This window comes from Hippichthys cyanospilos, chromosome 10 (genome assembly GCF_059441005.1).
Source record: "Hippichthys cyanospilos isolate Australia breed blue-spotted pipefish chromosome 10, RoL_Hcya_1.0, whole genome shotgun sequence".
Lineage (NCBI taxonomy): Eukaryota > Metazoa > Chordata > Actinopteri > Syngnathiformes > Syngnathidae > Hippichthys > Hippichthys cyanospilos.
Genome location: NC_142378.1, coordinates 16857116 through 16873571, shown reverse-complemented (window position 1 = coordinate 16873571; position 16456 = coordinate 16857116). Strand labels below are relative to the sequence as shown.

Sequence of the window (16456 nt, the reverse complement as noted above, 5' to 3'; positions counted from 1 at the left end):
CGGTTTGTTATAAGGAGGCGTGCAATTTTCTAAATTTCAGTATACTGTAGCTGAAAAGTAACAAATATACTTGTTGTCAAATTGAATATGTTTCTGAATTGAAAGGGCACTTATGCTTGCAAAAAATAAAAACAATAACTTAAGGCAAACATTTACAATGTGGGTTCTTAGAAAATTTGCTTCCTAAAACAGGTCCCTGACTCCAAAAAGTTTAAGAACCTCTGCTCCATGTTATCCAGTTTCCGTCCAAAAACATGCATGCATTGGGCACTTTAAACTGTCCTTAGATGTGTGACTTTTTTGTTTTTGTCTCATTTAGGCCCAAAGGTATTGGTTCTAGTTCACATAGGTGATAAAGAACCTACCTTTACAGTCAACTTCACTTGTCTTGTTATACAGTGCATTTAAAAGGTAAAATAAACATGAAAGTCTTGCATCAAATTAAGCAGTTTGTTGCCGCTCTGCTTGCAAATATATACATATTTGTGCTTAAATGGCCAAGTCTGACCTTCTTAGTTGAAGTTCTGTCAAGAAAAAAGACAAATGCATGAACGCGTTGTTGGGAGAGAAACCTAATGCATAGTGTTAACATCTTAAGGGTTTCACCGGAGAAAAGCGCTTCAAAAGTGTTTTTCTGCCCCCTTCTGGGATTCTCCAGTAACAACAAGCTCCATAAACAGCATTTGAGAGTTGTTGGATTTATTTGAAGAAATAATGCTGAAAACATTTACCTTATATCTGGAACGGGTTTTAGCATTTATTTGTGGACCAAATTTCTCAGCGCTCGCTTGACTCGCACTCACACCACCTTGATCCACTCACAAAGCCGCTTTGAATAAACCATTTGATTTGACACCTTATCTGGCTACACTATTTTTTCTTGTCTGTCCCAGCGGTGCTCGGAAAATCGATTTGATTGACAAAACATGAAATGGTTATCGAAAACTGTCTTGTGCATTGCTTGGCTGCCTTGTACACGTCCACTTGCAGTTTTTGTAACAGAACCGTTTGATTGACACATTACAAGGTTACACATCATTTTCTTCCTCACAATTTGCCTGCAGTACAGGCACAATGATAGAACTCACCTGCAACGATACACTGAATACATTTGATTGAGACACATTCTGCTGATATTTTACAGTCTTCTTGCACTGTTTGTCAAAACTGTGGAAATACTATTGGCAAACCCTTTCCGATTAAATTAATGCGCTCTAACTTCTCTAACTTATTCTCACTCTAACTCTTCCACAATTGTATAGTTTAATCATTTATTATATATTCTTTAACAAAATATAATAATTAAATGACCAGAGCAGAACAATACATTATATACGAAAAAGTGAAAGTAATAGAAACAGTCCTGCTCACACCAGGCCTTGTTTGACACTCCCTTGTGTAAACGTCCATCGCACTTGCTTCGCTGCTATTACAGGAAGAGCTCAAACAACAGAAAAACAAATAAATAGGAAGGATAAAAGATGACAGACAGGTGATCTAGGGAAATACGGGGTATATTCTATGCCCCTCCAGTTTATACCCTAGGTTATAATCTGAGTTATGCTCAGGGATGATGCAGTACGATAGTCAAATTGAACCCTGGGTATTGTTAAGGAGAGTTTTGTTCACACCCTGGGTTATATCCTGAGATTCAACCCAGACATTTACTTGCATTCAATGTTGATTTACCCTGTGTATAATATCAGCTGGTCCAGTTGGGTTTTTTTTTAAACTTGATGAATCTATGGTTTATGTTTGAGAATATTGATAAAGTCAGGGGTAATTATGTTGATATCCTGGGTTATCAACTGACCCGATATAGTTGAATTCTGGTTATAAATTTGCCCAGTCATAATTAGGAAACGGCTATCATCTAGGGTAGTTCAGTATAACAGTGGGAATAAGTAGGGATAATGCACGAGAGCCTTGTGTATATTCTGAATTCATCCAGAGTATGCCATGGGTTCCTACAATTATCTTGTTTAACCCTGGAAACTGCAGGCTTTTGTTCATGTCATACCGTGGATTATATTCTAATCCTGTTCATGTGCCAGTAATGTCAGAGATATTCAATGTGACCCAGGTCATAGACTGGAACCATCAAAATCACAACATGCCTCCAACCTGAGTTGTCTAGTTTAACCGTGTTCATAAACTAGTAGATGCGCTGCCACATTGCTGATAAAAAAATGAATGAATGTTTGTGTTAGAAAAAAATGGCTTAATCACACCTACTTTACTATCTTTGTGGCACTCTGAATGCAGCTTTGTGACTTTTTCCAATACTCAAAATACTCAGCATGAATGTTACAAGGAGCCAGCACTACTGTACAAGTCAATAGTGTGAAGGAAAAAAGAAAATCCTGCCATGGATTCTGACGTGATGATGAGTTCAAAAAACTCTAAAAGCATTTGTTATCTACTTAAAGACATAAGCGGTACGCATGACCAGAAACAGAATAGAGACAGAGTGCCTGACAGAGCGGAGAGAGGATTTTTGTGTTAAAATGAAATCATCTTTGTGTGATTGGACTTAGAGCAGCATCAACCAGTATTCTTACTGCTTCAAAGGGGATGCAAAAGTTCCAGAAGCGTTTTTTTTTTTTTTTTTAGGTTGTTCTGCTTGCTTTCATCAGTTGAACAACACATCTCTACTCAAGTGGGATTGCTCACAGGAAGAGAGGTCACTGTAGCAGGTTGATAATTGCAAAGAAGCAGGATAGGAGTTCATTAGGTGGGGAAGAGGAGGCACGCAGCAGGTAAAATCCCACACGTGAGTGATAGGGGAGTCAGTCACATCACCTGCTACGCTACAATCCTGGGGGACAAAAGGACCATCACACATATGGAACTGGAAGAAGCCCGGTGGGCCTTGGCAGTCTTGGAGCTGGACCGGACCCGCACTGCCACCCGAGACGCAAACTCTCTCATCCGACAAGGCGGGCAGAGGGAAGGAGTGGGTAAACAGGTCCGGAGGACAGCCGGCACCGCATGCCAGCGGTTCTTCTTCTGGACAGAAGACGTCAAAAGGTGAGTTAGGTGGGAAATGGCTCATCCATCTCTGAGGGAGTAGTAGTGTGAAAGGGTCAACAAACACACTTTAGTCCATTGATTCTCAGAATGTTCTCTTCAATGGGAAAACACAGAGAATAATGTCAACATGTAGCACTGTGCCATGTTGTATTACTCATCTTTGCCCAATTCAGGGGTTACATTGTGTCATGAGGCAACAATGTAACACTATTTGCATAGTTGACAAAGCCAGATCAGTGTTTGTCACCCGAAGGCATACAGGCAACCTCAGTGTATGATGGTAGTGCTATTCGACCCCGACGACATTACATGATTTTGGAAACTACTAGGCCATGGTCGATATCACCAACCAGCATCAGATTTGTTGTTTTAACAATGTCTAAATGACTTTATATGACTACAAGGTCATTCAAGAGAGCATATACTTTTGCCAAACTGTTAATGTAAGTGAAACGGATCGTTGTTTGATTGTCCTAATGTTTATGGTTCATAAAGAATTGTGAAAGAATTGTCAACAAACACAAGGTACAATTATGACTTTGGGAGGTGACAAGGTAGTAATGTCGCATTGCTCTAACCAGTAGCAAAATACATTACGCATAAGAAATACTTTTGTATCCATACCTTAATCAAGATTAAAACAAAATTTGTTGTTTCATTCAAGGGGGTGTCTTGGGGGGCATTTAAAAAATAAAATACTGTACATAAAATCAAAGTGCACCTGTTTTAAATACTTTGAGGAAATGAATTTCAGTTTTATTAACTATTTCCCTATTTTTCATGTATTTGATGTAGCAGTGGTCATGGAAAGGAACAAAATGACCCTAAAACCAAAGTACTGTATCATACATTCTGTGTCATTTCAGGCAGGTGTTCTTGAGATTTTTTTTTGTTGGTCTACAAACGATCTATCGAATATCATTAAGTGTAAAAAAAAAAAAAAAAAGAAGACATGAAGCAATGGCAACGACATGTGGTGGAGTGGTTGGAAAACGTATTGGATGCACCACATGCATACTATAGTTAAATTTGTCCTATTTCAGTAGGTTCAAACAGGAGCAGGAAAAGTTCATTATACACACATAAAAATAGTAAAACCCATTTTCTAAAAAAAATACATTTGAGTGTTTGGATATTCACAAAGAACACGATAAAAAAAAAAAAATGTTTTGATGTTTGATCTTGATATAGTGACCTAAACTATAAGAGTTGAATATGATGAAAAGATAAATACAACCATAACATATTCAATCGCCGTAGTGGATCTATATAAAGTGCAAGATTCACTTTATAATTGAATTGTTGAACTTTGTTATTTTTCCATTATATTTTAAAATTTCCACATTACTTACATTTATTGATACACCTGTACAATTGAGGAGCAGCTGATGCAACAATGACTGAAAAATGGAGGAGGAAGAACTGAATGAACAGGTATCTCGTTCTACTGTAGCAACACGGTCGACAAGCCTCCCTTGTTCTTTACCTGCAGGCTGCAGCCTGCTTTTTGTAGGCCAGACCGCGCCAAGGTCACGGCTTTAAGAGAAAGCGGGGAGTCCGTCTGCGACGAGGGCGGCCCTCCTCCTCTGGAGCGCCGTGTCAAATAGGGGGGAGCCATGCATGTGTGTGCGCATACACACAAAACAAGAATGGGGAAAAGAAAAGCAGAAATGATTCAGAATGGAAGACAGTAAATGCTTGATGTAAAAAAACAAACAAAAAAAAACAAACAAGAAAATTAACAAAAAGGGATATGGAACAAGTTCTGATATAGTATGTAAACTTTACATACTGAACAGAGTGGAGACAATATATTTCAAACCATTTTTTCATTCCTAAAACCGTATACTGTTGTTTCAATACAATGAATCTTTTCAATGGTTTAATAATAAAACTGTCACCATTAAGTGAGTCGCAGTACATGACAAGACAAGCTTTTTACACTAAGTCCCACCTAAAAAAATACAGTAAATCTCCAAGTGTCGATGGCAACGACCAATTTAAAACTGTATTACAATTTTAAAGTTAACCATTTATCAAAAATAAGACAGATGTTTTATTTTTACCGAAATGTTTAATTTCTATCAGCTTTTAAGATGATTATAAAACACTAACATTATGCAGTTTCAAAATACTGTGCTTTAAATATAAAAAATAAAAGTCGAAAACACAGTACTTAATGATTCAATTAGAATATATTTCACATAATGCAAATTTTACCTGAATAAATATTTGAAAACAAATAAATCTAAAAGGTTATGTGCACAAATATACGTTTGAAAGGGCTTTGAGCATCGTACAGTGTATTGTACATAAAAGTGCTGTGTTAAGTGCACTCCATTTGCCATTTATTAAAAGTTGAATACAACTTTCATGAGCGCTCCGATTGACTGACTCTGAGCATTTCCTGTCAATAAGGTGCTTATATAGAGGAAAGGCAGACGTGAATAAGAAAAGGATGCAGACATTAAAGGGGAAGGGTGTATGTGAAAGAGGACGCTAAAGGTACAACCCCAGTTGTAGTCATATCAAGTTCCGGTATGTGCATTGTTCCAAACAACATTGGTTTGGCTGAGGATCCCCCCCAAAAATGGAACCTATGGAAAGACACGCTTACGAAGCCCAGTTTAAACTGCAAGTTATCAGTTATGTGGAGGAAGATGGGAATCAACTGACTCTGAAAATGACAAGAGATACAGAAGATGAGGACTTTGATGGATTTATGGATGGGGATTGATTACAGCTCAAATTAAATTTCTTTTTTTTCTAAAACTTCTAAAAAAAAATAAATAAATGCCTCAATCAATATTAATGTGAAATACCTAGGGGACTCTCATGTTATTGTTGCAAATTTGCAACGCCTGCCTGGAGTACATTGCTAAATGCTAATTAAGTACAACCAAACTCAGTTTTGCTCCTACGGCTGTTTTAAATACATATGCTAGCTACACGCATGGTACCATACTGTATGGTATAAGATGTGGGTCTGACATCACGATTGTCTCATTCAAAAAAGCGTTATGAGGAGAAAGCTGTCTAAAATCTCACGGTTTAAATTTAAGTTAAAAAAAACAAACAAACAAAAAACAAAACAAAACTATATTTATGAAACGATTATTTTGATATGGTCTGTGTCTGTTTGCTTTTCATCAAACAAATAAATTATATATATTTTTTTATCAAATCAAATACCAAAATACTTGACTCTCCTGTTTATGTTTACATTTGCACACAACACTAAATTAATAATGGGCAGTGCTTCATATGATAAATTTCACCTAAATCTGAGCTCGTGAACTCAAACTTTTGTGAACTCAAAATTCATGAGACACATTGTCTTGTGGGATTTGTGTCTGATTGACACACACATACACACACACACAAACACACACACTATATTGTTTCTAATGTAAATTTTCACCTTGTTTGTTCAGTTCCAGGCTCGACTGTCGAGGTAAAGGCGGCGCCAGCTTTCTGGAGACGGTGGAGCTACTGCGAGACAGTAAAACGTCAGAATTATTGCTTCCCTCCATCTCGCCAGGATAGCTGCCCTGGTCTCCCTCTTCCCTGTAGCACATAAAACACAGGTAAGCGCAATTGAATTCCTGTTTAGGTAAGAGTGAGGGTGCTTTGTGTAAGGATAAGACATGGACTTATTTAGTTACAACTCACATGCTCCCTGACTGCAAGGTGAACTTTTTGCGAGTGATCCTGGTGGCTTGTTGAGTGAAATAATCGTGCCTCTCAGACTTCTTCCACATGTAGTAGTACTCCACACACTCCCCGACAGACCGGGTTCTCACCTGTAGTGAAGGAAGCCTTTTTGTTAAGCTCACACAGGACGAGTACCGTAAATCAGCAAAGTATGGGTGCATTCTCTTATAGGCAACTTAAAGATTAGATTTTTTTTTTTTTTTAATTCAACACCATTTGAGGAAGTTTGATCTGTCAGCCAAGTTTTGAAGCACAATGCACATTTGTTTTGTTTTTTTAATCGGCTGTATTCTTACTTTGTACAATAATTACCGTAACGGGGCGCGCTAGAGGGTGGAAGTTGCCTGTTAGCAGCAAGTGCCTGCTGCAGCTAACAGCACTGTTGCGGTGTTATCTGAGGCTGTTACAGAATTATTTTCAATAATGTCAAGGTTATGATGTCTCCAGCTGATTCAATTAATTAGTGGCAAGGTATGGAGCTGTGTTGACCTGTTAGAGACCAAGGAAAGGTATTCCATTTGACTCCTATATTAACTGTGGTCATTAGGCATATACACACAATTACAAACTTAGTGGAACACAGATGGTGCACAATGCCAGGTATTTATGGCAAAATGAACTTGAGCTGTGTCGCGAGGTAAAGGAAAAACATTTGCTTTGAGCACATTCCACAATACACTAGAGCAGCGTTCATTGCCGCTCACAATGTGGGAAATTCGAAACGCATTTAACTTAACCTACAACAAATATATAAGTTATGGTTATGATCACAAGAAAATATGAAGAATGTACAAAGATGAGTTTCATTTTGTCAAACAGTTGGTATGTCCTATACATGGTAACGCAGAAAATACCAGAATTCGACCCTAAAATTAAGGGTGCGTCGTATGCACAGGTGTGCCCTATACTTAGGGGATTGCGGTGTTTTTTTTGTTTTTTCTCAGCTGTTTGATACAAGACCAAAATGACAGTGATATTTCCTTCTCCCAGTTTCAATTCTAAGTGAAGATACACATATGCGTAGATGGCAAAAGACAAAAATGTTGACAGTTTATATTTGTGACTAGCCTAAATAGTGACTTGCCTATGGCCTTGCAAGCCAGAATAAAAATCTCTTGTCTTTGAAGCACTTACCTTATTAGCCTGAATAAGGTGGAAGTTCTTCCCGTAAACTTTATAGCCACTCTCAAAATTCCTACACTCTTCCTCAGTCCAGCCACACAGCACCTCTAAATAAAGGGCATGAGCACCAGCAAAATTGGATTCAGCAAAACATTCAATATCTTAAAATTCACCTGTAGTTATCTTCAGCTGTTATCTTGACTATGTTTACTTGCTTTGGAGCGTTAAGAAATGGATATTTACCAGTGAAGACTTTCACATTAAAGTCCAGTCGTCGCAGTGCCTCCTCTGAGTTAAAGTTGCATTTCAGCAGTTCATACAGAGCCTAGTACAGCACACACACACACACACACACACACACACACACACACACACACACACACACACACACACACACACATAAAAACCCTGAAAGCCTGATCAAGAGCTTTGCTGTATAGGTAACTCTTACGGTAAGAATTAAAAAAGAATCAAAACTTTTCAGGTAATTAAAAACATATAAACAAGACTTCTTTTAGCAGCTGCTATACAGTAGTTTAAAGTGATTACCTGCTGATGTGCACTGCTGACAGTGACAACATGGCTAAAGGGATCAACTATTACAGGGTCCTACCCTAAAGGGTCACATTTTACCTCACAAATTTGTGATAGAGAAAGCAACATTAAAAGTGCCATCTATACATGCCCAAGTGACCAGTAAATTTGCTGATTTGTTTATTTATTTTTTTAAATACAATGTTTTCTGATTGTGCTCTGTTGGAAAATTTTGAGCTGTTGGCAATAATGCAGAAACGAGTTTGCCATCTGATGCTCTACAAAGAGGAGATGCCAAGGAAGAGGGAATGGCCAACTTGTGTGAAAATGGGGGTGTGGTGGTAAATGACCACTGTGATTGGTTAATGTGTGAAAAGAGGCAGGTCTTAGGGTTAGATTACATGAACTTGGAACTCTTGGAGACTATGAACAAGAGTGACATTGTTTTTGGTTTTCAGTGAAAATGAGTGGATATGTGAATACACTAGCAAGTAAATTTCTGCTATACCACAGAATAATTAAGTTAGGGATCCCTGTTAGTTTGGAATCGTCCCTTATATTAATCAGCGAAGCCCGCATCGGAATGTAGAAAAAGAGTTCACCTTATTCGTGTATATGAATGGGCACACAGATGTGGACCTTACGTTTACTATAAAGTACCTGCTCATTGTCTCGTACGGTCTCAGCACGCGTTTGCTTGCAGACTGTTCTCTTTTGGCTACGTGGCCTCTGTACATTCAACAAGAAGTGCTCCACTTCCAGAAGTGGCAGAGCACCCGGTCTCCACAGCAGCTGGTCTTCACTGTTGCACACTGGACACAGAGATGCCAGAGATGTAGAAATAAGGAGGAGCCAGGAGCATGGCAGAAGAAAAATGTTCATGCCTTGTTCCTGGTATGTATAGGTACTGAGAGGAGGGATTATTGCCTGGTACATGGAGCCAACCATGATCTCCTGGAGAAGAGCATCAGAGAAATTTGTGTTAGTAATTTGAATAACGCCCAAAAAGTGTGATGTAATATTCTGATGATGGACCTTGTGTTCTTCATTGGAGGGAAGGGAGATATCATCGGACTCCTCGTCAGATGAGCAGACGGATGTGTCTTTGTTTCCATCTATGAGGAAAAATTTAAAAAAAACACCGGGGGGTCTTTTTACTGAAAACCATCTTAATGATTTGTTTTAAAACGCAAAAGTAGGTCCGGCACACACATACCGTCAACTCAGCTTGGAGCATTCACATTCCTTTGTGATCAAATCTAGTAAAAATTCAACTTGTTGGATGTCGTCCGCATTTTGATCGTCTCACTGAGGTAACTTTAAGTTTGGTTAATGGATTTAAGGTCAGGGAGCAGATTTTCATAAGGTCTGTTAAAATTCATATTTTCATTGTAGATGTTTTGCAATGAATACATATTTTCTGGGAAACCGTCAACCATAATTTCATTAAAAACTAGGTCTTAATTTCACAAACGAGTATTCCCAACCTTACCGAAGTTTGAGGGATGACAGGTGTACTTACTTTATCCACTGCGAGGGCTACCAGAACTGACATTAAATATCTTGAAAGCAGGCTACAACACAGAGATACTGCACAATTTCCCATGCACTTCAACAGAACTCACGAGCAAAGCTTAAGTTTGAGGAGGTTTTGATACACGGGAGTCGACTTGCACTTCAAACCTTCACCAACAGAAGGTGCCAACACACAATGAACACCTGGCACCTATTCACAAAGCTTCTGTGGTGTCTGGAAATCTGAGGGGGTGGGGGTAATTCCGACTCAGACTCAATTCCTTAAACAGAGAATTTTGTTTAATGATTAAACTGCTGTATACCTACGATCTCATCACTTTGCAATGACAGTTATTAGGCACTGGACAAGATTTGGTGCGATGAAATCTCACGAGATTTGGCCGCCATGATATTTCTCGTCCCCGCACAGCATGAGATCTTTGTTCTTTTGCCTATTTTGGGGAAATGGAGTACACAAGAAAATGCACTGCTAAGTTGTTACTGCTCTGACAGGAAAACCCAGCCAGACTTGATGAATCTTGATGAGACTTTATTAGGAAACCTAATAAACTACAGATAAATACTTGAGATTAAAAAAAAAAAAGATTCTTCTTCGAGTCAGTGAATGGCACAGTATAGGAAAAGCCAGGAAAATCCTTGCCGTTGTTTAAAGGGCAAGTCAACCCCCAAAGTTTCTAGACAATATCATGTTCAAGGGAGCCCCACTAATCTGGTTAATATTGCATTTGTGGAATAATAATCAAGCAGCAAAATCTACTCATGTTTATCCTTCTCAGTGGGTAGCCATCAAAAGATAAAAACATATCACAGTTCAATCAATGCCTTTCAATTATATTTTGCAAAGCCCTCCCTAGGAAAGAGAAAATTTTGCAAAAAAAAAAAAATTGCATCCCCCCCACTTGCCATGCCAGCCACAAGATTATCTATAAAAATTGTATCAGTCTACTGTACCTACAACTGCATCTTTTTTAACATTGACAAAAGAAAAAGCAATATAACGCAACTTTCAAAAAACATTTACAGCATTTATACAGGTTAAAGTTTTGTCTAAGCAGAAAAAAATCATCAAAGCGCCTGTAAAAAAAAGATGCCAGTCCTTATTTTATCACATTTCCACTTCACGAGGTCAAAACAAACGCTTTCCCATAGGGTCCACCCCCCCCCCCCCTTTTTTTTTTTTTTTAAAAAGGACTGCCTTAAACTTACACGGCAACTGCTGCAGCAGAGTTGAGGTGCTGGAGGTGACTGAGGGGGTAAGCTCATCAGCTGAAGACTCGAGTCCATTTGCTGCTGCAAAGATGTCCTCTGTGAGCTGATTCTGGAGAAGACAGGAAAGACTGGAGTTGTAATATCGATATCTGTTTTTCTCTTTTTTTGTAGCTGTGTTGGCCTGAGTAGGGCTGTCACCTTGGCCAAAGTAATTTCTGGCAGAGTGGCAGAGACGTGACAGCTCTGCTTGGCTGGATCAGAAACTGCATAGCCATAAATAGCCAACAGCTCTTCCAAGGGCAGATCACTGGCCTAAAGGTATAACAATAAAAAGGAAATATGGGAAAAAAATACAGCATGTGAGCTCTTTAGATGAAGAAGAGCAACACAATGATTTGAGCGTACAGTCTGGGATTGAGCTGCCATCTTCTGGAGAGTCTCTCCTTCAACTCCGGAAAATACTTCTTTTCTGGCCTAGCGTCTTCATCCTCGTACCTCACCACCTCAAATGGGAAGGAACTTTGGCGGCCAGATCCACAGGCCCTAGGCCTGCCTATGGACACAAACAACAGTGGTCACATAATACAGGGAAAAGGAGTCATAGGCCAGCATTACTGTATATGTGCAGAAACTAGACTGAGGAGGCAATCCCCGCCCTCAAGGGCTGCTATCCTGTATGTTTTAGAAGTTTACAACCTTATGAACACCCGATTCAAATAATCAGGATCAATAAAATGGCTGTTTATGAGATGATTATTCAAATCAGATGTGTGGGATTACGAAACCATGTAAAAGATATAAGATAGCAGCCCAAGAGTACCTGAGTTGTCTACACTATGTATAGATGGCGATCTTGAAACATTTTTACATTATTCTATCAATTATCCCGCATCAATCAATTGTGTAAGCACACAAATTTTATTTTACATTAGACAACAAACTAGGCAGCTGGGTGATGGTGTATTATTATTGTCCACTTGGAGTCGCTATACTCACATTCTACACTGTATTTTCTGTGACAGTGAGTGTGAATGGCTTTAAAAGGCAGCGACTGCTGTAGTGAATGATATGGGTGTCAGCAAATGAACGTCAAGTTAGCTGTTGTAAGATCAACCGGTGAAGGCGTCAGATGAGGCCATTGTCCTGTGTATGAATGTCAATGAGAACCTGTTTGTTTTGTTACCTTCTCTTCAATAAAATGATTGAAAGTGTACCGGCAGCTGGCTCAATCCCAGACCACAAGATTGGCCAGTTAAATTGAAAATATGCATGCAGAATCCCACAAGTTACAACAATCTTAAGGATAACAGTGAATTTTAAATCATTTGTTCTTTTTTTTTGGTTGTTGGTTCCCTGCTGGTTGGTCAAAATATTGTATTTATGTTAAATTGTTACACGTTGCATAAAAAATGTTGAATGTGCTAAAACATATCAATGAGGTCAACAATTACCCAACTTTCTCATTCAAACACATCAAAACTCCATACAGTAAAATTTTGTCATATAAACCCTTGTGGTGAATCTTGTGTCAAAAAAAAAAAAAAAACACTTCAAGTCATTTGTTAATAACAGACAAATTTAGAATGTTTTGTTTTTTTTCGGTTCAAATTGTTTGCACAGCTACGGCAACATTTGTCTGACAGTAGGAGAGTTGAGTCAACACAAGCTACCAACAACATACCTCATGTTAGGTGGGGTTGTTTTTTTGTTTTTTTTTACCTTAGAATGAACGCTGTGTAAGTTCATAGTTTTCGACTACATTATCAGAATTTTTTGTCTGGCATGTTGGCAAGTGAGACCAAAAAGGTTTGCTATTCAAACACTCAATAAGCAGTAGAACAAAATCATCCTTCGACTTCTAAAATGCTGGAGCATGAAAATATGGCAAAACAATGGAAACAATAGTTTTGCCACCGTGCAAAGTTATTGAAATGATTATTGTACATTGACAATATTATTAAGAAACTTTCTTTTACTCAAGCACGTTTCAGACTAGATATTTTTTGCTTTTATTTCGGTAAAGGGTTTCAATCAGTATTTTCACTTTTTCTCTTTTTTCTTACATTGTAAGTACTTCTGCCTTGCGCGGGTTGATTGGCTTCACTTCAGACTTTTCACCCAGCAAGTTGCTGATCAACAGAGGCCTCTCCAGAAGGCATCATTTTGTTTCCACTAAATATTTAGTTGTTTGGATCTCAAAAGAATATGATTTTAGTGGTGGGGGTCACCTCCAACTTGGAGCATAACACCGACTTATGAGTCTGTGGAGCAGATATAGTTGGGTTATTCAATACCATCTCAGGCTGGTCTGTCCTTTTGCATGTACTAATTTAACCTGAAACTGGAGTCAAACAGAGTACTCAAGTTGTGATCGTTTCAATGGGAAATTGGAATTGTTTCCCTGAGAAAAAAATGGCATGCATGAATGAGAATACCAAGAAGCTTAAAGCCCCTATTCTTCAGATGGGCAAGCATTTCCTCCGACTGTTGGTAAAGGGAAGAAAATGCGTTCCTTCAAGGTTGCAAATGTTAGCAAAAGCTTTGCCAGACATTAAATTTTGAAGAGGTTCAAAGTTGTGTTGCAACAAAAAAAATACAGGGGAGCTTCTACAGAGTGTCGGCAACCATTTGCGACCTTGAACAAATCCTTATGAACATGCAACAATCGCTGCCTTAGAAATTCGTGATTCCTTGGTGCTCAGTAAAAGGGATTTAGTTAATTGGGATTCTAGCCTGAGATTTAATGTATTCATATTAGGCAATTATAAACGTCGCTGTGGAGAATCTCGTGTGACTACTTGTTTGTTGTTTGACAATATAACATTACAACATACAATAGCTGTGCCTTTAAAACAAACTGATAGCATTCACTGCCTTATCATTTGTTTGGCATTATACAATGCTATACGTGGACGTTCCTTTCGTTTCGTTTGGAGGTGGTATCTCTTTTAGCATGTTTTTGAAGCATACATGAAAGTTTTTCAAGTCCCCGGAGTAACAGGGAAACGAAAACGACGCAAACTTTACAAAGTAACACACTAGTTGAAGCTCCATTAAGTCGCCTGTTACTGTATTTGTTAAACATGGCCTTTTGTTGTGACAAAGTTGTGCTGCTTGCGTTGAGAGTGTGTGACCAGGGGCGCTTTCCTGCCACTTGGTGCTGAACGCCTCTTCCTTCTCGGCGGATCGCGCGAGAAGGAAATAAAAAGTCAAAATGCCCCACTAAAAAAAAAAAAAGGACGACAAAGACTAACGCGGACAACTTTTTCCGCGTATGAAAACTTCAGCAAACCACTCGGGCCAAGCCCGTGTTTTTAGCCTTGCTTCTTTTCGGTTTTTTTCGACGGCTATCAGGCAGGAAGAGGGGGAGGAATGGCTCTTTCGAGCCGAGCGAGAGGCTCGGAAAGCCGGGGAGATTCTCCATTCTTCCCCCCTCTCCCTCCACTTCCCCGATGTTTAACCCCCGCGTTGCTACGGCTCCCTCCCTGCACTCCTTCCGCGTTAGTTCACCAGACACACCGCCGACACGTACGCCGTACCGTCGAGTGTGACTTGCGGCCGTATTTGGCCCTGGTTGAGCCCGTCTTCTGGGCGACTAGAGCCTCGTTTTCGTCCACTTACCTCCGCCGCCATTCCGTTCCTGCGTGAGCCGACTAGCCCGGATGTTGTAGGTCCGTTGTGTAGCACTGTGCAACGCGACGTGTAGTAGTCACTCTTGTCGTTGCGTACTTATGGCCACATAACTTCACTTTTAATTGTTTTTATTTGATTTTCTTTTTCTTGATACCATTTTACATCGTATATGATTCTCGGGCGTTTCATGAAGCTTATTAAAACCACAATGTCCTCTTTTTTCCCTCTAAACAGCAAACATCTGCTACAGCTTCCCTCAGTATTTTACAGAAGGCTACAAAACTGAACAGTACAGGTATATTTAAACATGAGCAGAATACTAGCAGAATAATAAAATTTTAGTGTTTCTGTTTGTCGCCAAACATTTGCACACATGCCAGTGCAATGACAAGTTTCCTCAATATTTCATATATTTATTTTACATTTTATACCTTTTTATTAGATGTGCAGTGCCCACCACAATTATTAGCACTCCTGGTTGAGATGCAAAAATGCAATTTTTATTGCTGGGGCATAGTCTCATTGAGAAATTTATAAAAAAAAAAGTTTATCAAACAGGTTGGCTCACTGGAAAAGTGGTGAGCACATCTGCCTCACAGTTCAGAGTCCCGAGTTCAAATCCACCTCACTCCGGCCTTCCTGTGTCGATTTTGGATGTTCTCCCCGGGCCCGTGCGAGTTCTCTCCGGGCACTCTCCAAAAACATGCATAGTAGGTGTATTGGACACTCTAAAATGTCCTAAGGTGTGATTGGGTGCGTAGGCTGTTCTTCGCTCTATGCAATATGATTGGCTGGCAATCAGTTCAGGGTGTCCCCCACCTACTGTGCATAGACAGGTGGATAGGTGGATAAGCCTGTGACCCTAGTGAGGATAAGCGGCTATAGAAAATGGATGGATGGGTAGAGGTTCACCAGACACAGAATCAAGCTCCTCCCATGGCCATCTCAGTCCCCAGACCTCAACACCATTGAAATCCTGTGGATGGAGCTAGAAGGAGAGCATTCTAAAAGCTGAATCCCTCAGTAACGGGAGATAACTTTATCTTTAATCGTGGGACTAGGACAGCACAGGAGAAAAAGTTGACACAAAAAGTTGGAAGCGGTATTACTGATTCTGTTTTGACATTGTGCCACTTCAATGGGACACCAAATGGATCTTACTTGCATTGCACCCAACCTATAACAATATTTTTTATGTATTGTATGTTATCTAGGGCGGTTCGGTGGCGCAGTGAATAGCACGTCCGCCTCACAGTTTAAAGGTTCCGGTTCAAATCCACATGGCTCCAGCCTTCCTGTGTGGAGTTTGCATTTTCTTCCCGAGCCTGCGTGGGTTCTCTCCGGGCACTCCTGCTTCCTCCCACACCCCAAAAACATGCATGGCAGGTGGATTGTGCGCATGATTTTTTGTTCGTCTCTGTGTGCATATTGATTGGCTGGCAACCAGTTCAGCGTGTCCCCCGCCTACTGCCCGAAGCCAGCTGAGGTAGGCGCCAGCGAGCCTGCGACCCCTGTGGGGATAAGCGGCTGTAGAAAATGGATGGATGGCTGTTTGTTATCTTGTACAAGTATTATTTCTAATTCAATACAAGTTTAAAATATCTATGAAATATACAGTACAGTCAATAAATAATGTGAAGGTTTTAATGTGAAAATCAGAGTGAAAGTGTCATGA

General features: G+C 39.6%; 1 protein-coding gene across 8 annotated transcripts; it reads right to left on the bottom strand.

The window, feature by feature from the left end:
- mier2 (mesoderm induction early response 1, family member 2) lies at nt 1–14821 on the bottom strand. 8 transcript variants are annotated; one of them, XR_015867052.1, is made up of 14 exons: nt 14770–14821; nt 11554–11701; nt 11347–11460; nt 11146–11257; nt 9439–9518; nt 9288–9357; nt 9064–9215; nt 8113–8194; nt 7882–7976; nt 6706–6836; nt 6455–6600; nt 4520–4619; nt 4386–4433; nt 2861–3009 (listed from the first exon to the last, which is right to left on the bottom strand). XR_015867052.1 is itself a non-coding variant. In XM_088426469.1 (13 exons), the coding sequence occupies exons 2-12, from the start codon at nt 11572–11574 to the stop codon at nt 4564–4566; spliced, it is 1059 nt and encodes a 352-aa protein (XP_088282595.1). In that variant the 5' UTR covers nt 11575–11701; nt 14770–14821; the 3' UTR covers nt 2864–3009; nt 4520–4563. The 8 variants fall into 8 exon arrangements, 6 of the variants coding, with proteins under 6 accessions (XP_088282590.1, XP_088282591.1, XP_088282592.1 ...); XR_015867053.1 differs by having other exon boundaries at nt 2912–3006; XM_088426469.1 differs by lacking the exon at nt 4386–4433 and having other exon boundaries at nt 2864–3009.
- Nucleotides 14822–16456: the final 1635 nt, after the last annotated feature.

Coding starts and splice junctions, on each gene's coding strand:
- mier2 (XM_088426464.1), bottom strand. CDS start 11,574: ATGGCAGCTCAATCCCAGACT. Junction 11,461..11,553: donor TGGCAGCTCAATCCCAGACT/GTACGCTCAAAT, acceptor TTATACCTTTAG/GCCAGTGATCTGCCCTTGGA. Junction 8,195..9,063: donor CCGTACGAGACAATGAGCAG/GTACTTTATAGT, acceptor GTGCTGTACTAG/GCTCTGTATGAACTGCTGAA.